The 6152-nt window shown below is 43.7% G+C and overlaps 1 protein-coding gene across 1 annotated transcript in view; it reads left to right on the plus strand.

Moving 5' to 3' along the window:
- Window positions 1-1621, plus strand: part of T265_12000 (hypothetical protein) — a gene marked incomplete at both ends in the record, with an annotated part of 18628 nt that extends 17007 nt beyond the window's left edge. The window contains one exon of the mRNA XM_009178878.1: window positions 1216-1621. Coding sequence (XP_009177142.1) covers window positions 1216-1458 — 243 coding nt within the window. The remainder of the gene's footprint in view (window positions 1-1215) is intronic.
- Between the last annotated feature and the right edge of the window lie 4531 nt (window positions 1622-6152).

The raw sequence follows: 6152 nt of genomic DNA on the forward strand, positions 1-6152 counted from the left end.
TATAACATGTTCTGGCTACCGGCTGTTCGACACCAGGTACCCACGATATACAGTGATGTACACACGTCATGACTAACCAGTTTAGTCGTGTTTAACTTGTTACTTATCCGTCGACCGATCCAATTTACACATGATATAATCCATATGGTGAAGCATTACTCACGTAGCCTCTGCATCGTCGCTGGCTTCGAAACTCATCAAATTGGTCAGTCGAGTTCTCACGTTGCCAAGCCGAACTTCGGCTTAGTGGCCAGTTCAATAGCTAGATCTGTGCAACAGTTGATAGGAATTCATACGGTGACGTAAAATTGAATGACTGCATGTTATTTCGATGGTTCTAATTGACGTAAAGGGGTTGGGAACCGCAAAGTATTGACGCATCGTGGAACTTGAATGTCGAAATTATGCTTGGTTGAACTATTCCTGTATGTTGACGCGATATCTCAGGTTTGTTCTCGCCAATGGAGCCTCCAGAGCAGCTATAATACAGTCAAGTGCGTGCAATTTTTGGCTCATTTTGGCAATTTTCCGGCTCATTCGCGTCAGATGGTAGACTAAGAGCGCAATAGACTTGTGAATTCGAAGGTGGCGATTAAAATAGTGACCTGAATACACTTGAATTGGTGATCTACTCCTGACATTCTCTTGATCGTCACTGAGATTGGACGATCCGCAAACTTTTCAATCCTTACGCCTACTCTTTACGCTACTCTGCTATACCCGGAAAGAAAGACAAATCTAGACGATCATCTCGTAGTCCGCAACCCTTTGACAAACACAGGTGAACGAAATCTGTGAACGACCCCAAAAGGAATTTTCCATTAAGGTGTCCTAGACTGAAAAAGCAAGAACGAAAAATCCGGGTTCATCATGAAGACAAATCCTCCCCTAACCAATCTATCGTAAATCTTAGTCATCCCCACTAACCAAAAAACAGGAACATCAGACTGAACACCCAGCATTGATCAAGCCACTAGTCATAAGGAATCTCACGGATTGGTTCCCTGACTGCCCTAAGACCCAATCAACCTGCTTACTTACTCACTTGGCCTGACGAAGCTTTTGTGTCAAAAGCGAAACGTCGCCCAGCAATAAATCCACCGATTGTTTACCAAACCTCTCTGAAACGATGACTTCCGAATCGGTCCCAAACATTTTCCAATTGATCGAATAATCTTTTGTTTCAATTAAAACTTTGTCCTTCTCCCCCTTAAGGTGGCTGTAATGGGTGCCAAAGGTGCGGTCCAAATCATTTTTCGTGGAAAAGAGAACCAGGCTCAGGCCGAAGAGGACTACATTCGAACGTTTGCGAACCCATTCCCAGCTTCTGTTCGAGGCTATATGGATGATATCCTAGATCCTCCACTGACACGGAAACGCCTTTGCCATGATCTGGAAATGCTGCAGACCAAGTCGTTGACGAACCCGTGGAAGAAACATGCCAATATGCCTTTGTAACAGATTCACCGCCTTACACGCATCCTCTTCCGAATTCTTCGTTTGTGTTTTTTGTTAATTAATGTGTCATGACTAGTCAATGATTATTCGTTATTATTTTTTATTTTTATATGCAACAGTTATTGTGTGTGAGCAATAACATTTCCCCGTGCATTCCTTCTGTTCCTACCGTCATACCACCCAGGGGTGGGACACGATTTGGGTAACCGATTCAATTGACACACTACTGCAGTTTATTCGGCTATAGATAATTTTTTGGTTCATTGAACATTTCAACTTGAAACAACAAAATCCTTCGAAAAAGGCAAGCCACATGACAGTTCCCTTGGCGGTTACCATAGTAATCCCTTTTTGAAAAGCTAGGTAAACATGTTGGTAATGTGTTGGAATATTGGTAGCTCGGGTGCATTAGTTGGTAATTGATCAGGTGGCTGTTGATCTGTTCGCCAAGCTTGGCAATTGATTTGCAAACGTTTCGTTACCATTCGAGGAGACGTCTTCAGTGCGCTGTTGGTTGGGTAGTTCCTCTCTTCGTGCTCGCGTTTATATAGTCTACAAAGAGCAGCCTTTGCGCTGTAACCTGGATTCTGGTTGGTCCGATCTTAATCTGTGTTGAGTTGTGGTCCGTATTTCTTGCCGCCCATTGTTGTCTCTTTCGGTTGGCCCGTTCTTCATCTGTATTGCGTCGTGGTCGGCTTCTCTGTTGGTTTGTGGCGTGCCTCCTATTTTTAGTAGCTTGGTCAAAGGAAATTCAGAACGACAAAACCCGAGGCCGAACAAGGACTCAAAGAAGAAATCAATAGAACAGCAAGCTACTAAAAAAATAGGAGGCACGCAACAAACCAACAGAGAAGCCGACCACGACGCAATACAGATCAAGAATGGGCTAATCAGAATCCAGGTTACAGCGCAAAGAATGCTCTTTTTAGACTATATAAAAGCAGGCACGAAGATAGGAACTACCCAACCAACAGCGCACTGAAGATATCTCCTCGAACGGTGACGAAACGTTTGCAGATCAATTGCCAAGCTCGGCGAACAGATCAACAGCCACCTGATCAATTACCAGTTTTTTGCATCCCTGTTCAATGGTCTGTAACCGGTCAGTTGGCATTTCTTGATAAATAACTCCGCAGCGAAGGCCTTCTTCCTTTCGATTACCGATGAGAATGGAAATAACGAAATACGCACGTTGTGAACAAATTTGGTTTTGCAGGAGACTCACCTGGAATCCAACCGAACCCTTTGTTTATGAGTCTCCCGCAAAACCGTATTTCGCTAATTTCGTGCGATTTGGGTTCAGGTAAGGTTAGTGAAAGCTCGGGGACTGCGCCAACCTGATGTGCCCCAAGAGGGGCGAAACCGGTCGTAGGCTGTCGAAGAACTTTCAGCAAACTGATGAGTGGTGTATTGCATGAATGAGAATATTAAGGTCCTCCTAGCATACCTAGTTTAAGAGTGTTGCTCACTGGCTTTCTGAAAAAGAAACCTGCAAAAGCACTGAGTCAGGATATTTCATGAAGCACTAGACAGTGCAATACAAACGCCAAAGAATCCATAAGCTGGAGTGCGATATAAGACAAGTTTCCCATCGAGACCGACCACAAACGCCTAGAGTGGACCAGTACCACCAGAGATTTTCGTAAAAAGCTCGCGCTATCGGAAATCTGGTTACAAAAGTACGTCGAAGATTTTGAAAATTGTTTGCAGAAGCTAGGCATCAGACAGCCACGAAGTTCTCAGCACACCATACGTCGAAACAGTCAAACCGCAGGCATGTGCCTGTTCATGATGAAGTGCAGTCGACATCCACACCTTCCAGTTGATCGGGAAATTGAGTTGAGGCCGACAAGACGCTTGTCTCAGGAGGATCTCGAAGGCGAAAGGAGGAAATTTCGAGAAAACGTGACCGCCCTTCTGGAAAATGGCATGTAGAAAAGCATAACCATTTCCAATAGGCGCAAATGTCATGTGGAAGGATCATCAGAATCCTGGATGGAGAGGACTGGGGTCGCGGAAGCTTGACAGCCGGTGGCAAGACCTGTATTTTGTTTCGTTTTCGGGGTAACGTTCATACAATTCACGACGGTTGAGGATCGAAAAGAGTAATTATCACTCATTCTCGGAGATGACATGATACACCCCAATGGTTTCCGAATGGACCAGCTGTTGCAGGCAAATGGGAACCGGTGGCATTTATGCGACATTTAAACGCGAAAAGTGTGTAATGACGTATATTACTGCTGAGGCATCTGAGTAGTGTGTGGTCATGTCGAAGGTGAGGTTTCTTAAGAAACCCACTAAATTGGTTTACATTATTACACTGATTATACAGTAATGTTAAGAAAACGCGTGAGAATATTCATTTTTTAAACAACTCTGTTCATAGCCGTTCAAAAGCTTGTAACTTCTTAGATAGTGTTTGCCAACAAACGAAGTCGCAGTGAAATGTTTTCCTTTTTTCGTGGGGAACAGTTATGAAATACTAATATAAAATACTAATACCTACAAGCGCACCATGGTTAGCGCATGTGGCAGTCGTTCGTATTTTATTTAGGTCATGAATGGTTTAGAAAACGTGACGTATTCTGCGAAGCCCAAAAATGGATGGGAGACGCGCGATATCACAAGCCAAGAATTCAAGAGTTTTGGGATTTATGAACAAAATGCGGTGCTGCATGTACACAATACGTATATGAAGAGGAGACAAGTTGTTGCAAGTTCAAAGGAATCCGTTATGAGTGACAAATGGACGTGAATTACCAACAGAAAGTTGCGCACACCACGTTGTAACTCAAGTAATCAATATGAGCGTGGGAAAAGTTTATCAGAATTGATTCGAGATGTTAAGAGTCAGAAATTCTTGAGGGATTGTGGCCAAATACCAAATACATGAGGTGGGCGCAGAAAACAGTGCGTTTAAACAAAGGAAGGGCCTGACTGGGAGAAGGGAGGTACAACTGCCTTCCGTGTTAGCCAAACAAACTAGGAGATTAATTTCATAGATTCACTGGTCGACAAATTCAGGATTTCTGTGCGCCGCTTAAACTCATAGCCCGGCATCATAATCTTTGTTTCCTTCTGCGAGGGCGGTATATCCAAGTGAATATTGTAAGTGAAAATCATGTTTCATCAAAGACGGATGCAGCGTTTCGTGATTGCTCACACCAGTAGCCAGCGGACATCCGGGATTTCATTTGAGGTCTTTCATTTGAAGAACTAAATCAGCAATTCAGCAAACGAAATCGTTCCTGGTGTTTGGCTTTGATGTTGTCTAATGAAGAAATTCTGTACTGCTGCAGTTGTTTTCTAAAAGGAAAGCTCCCTCTAACAGGATTCATCATTTTCAGCTGTAATAACCGCTTGTCGTACAGTGGTTGTAGCTGCCACAGTTTCGTTCACCGATGATTCCGGGAGGTGGGGTAGGTAGCTGCACATCGGATGCGGGAGCTGATAAATTAGTGCGTAAATACAACACTGTAGGTGGACTGCTAAGTGTGGGGATTGGGGAGGGAGCTATGCTAACTGGGCGTACTGCATGATGGTCTAAACGAGACTCGCAAAATCTCCGACTAGATTCTAGCCGTTCATGACCTGGCTCTTCAAAGTCGGTTGCCGCCCAATCACTTTTGTTTTGCTTCAAAATTCAGGCCTTCAGATTTCAACTGGAACTTTCAACTCATAACTGCTAATGCTTAGTTCACTTGCGACTGGTGAGAATTTGTAATTTTTGTGCGCACGTATCATTGTCACCCTTATAATTTAATTGGAAAACATGTACAAACCGAGTCCATTTTTACTGAAACTCATAATCTCGCAGTCGAACGGAATCGATGTTATAAATTATTTTGGAGGAAATATTGCTGGAAATTTCCCAAGTCGGGTTCGAACCACCGACCTTCCGGTCAGTAAATTCGCGCTCTAATCACTGAGGAATCTTGCCCAGTGTGACTAGACTAAACTTGTCTGCGTCCAAGTGTTGACTAATGTACTGGTTTACTGAGATATGGGGATAACTCAGAGCTAGGTGAGTACTTATGGCGGACCGAGTAGAGATCGACTTTCATCACATTCCACTGTAGTGGTTCGGGACGTGTAGTACGAACTGAAGACAGGCGACCGACCAGGATAGCTCACAGAACCTGGGATGTATTTGTGTGCTCACCACGCAGCCCCACATTTCAGGCTCGCTTTGAGAAGGCCAGCTTGACAGAATGAACCACAACGACACAAACCATTCCAAGACCTACTTTAAAATCAAACCTATTATCATGTGGTATTTGCAGAGAAATCTGAGATCCCCAAAAGTCACGCCCTGAAGTGTCTTTAGTTGACCTCATTTTGATTTTCAGTACTGATGAATGTGACCTCACATACACAGATTCACGGTGTCGAATTCCTCCCACCACTCCTAATGACTGAAATGGTCACGAAAGATGTACCCACAAACGTGGTTTACATTAGGCTCCAAGCGTGGAGTTTGTGGTGCATAAGATATCTGGATACCAGCCATATATTAGGTTTCCTCTATTCACTAACTCAGTTGTGTTCCACTGAAATCTACCAAGGTAATCACTTAAGTTTCGATAAGATCATTCACGTCAAAGTTTGGCCCAAGAATTCTTTGTACGGTTGAAAACTGATAGAGAACCTGATAGATTCAGTTTATTTTTAGTGTTGAGGTCCCATCGGTC

This window comes from Opisthorchis viverrini, assembly GCF_000715545.1.
Source record: "Opisthorchis viverrini unplaced genomic scaffold opera_v5_710, whole genome shotgun sequence".
Taxonomy (NCBI): Eukaryota; Metazoa; Platyhelminthes; class Trematoda; order Opisthorchiida; family Opisthorchiidae; genus Opisthorchis; species Opisthorchis viverrini.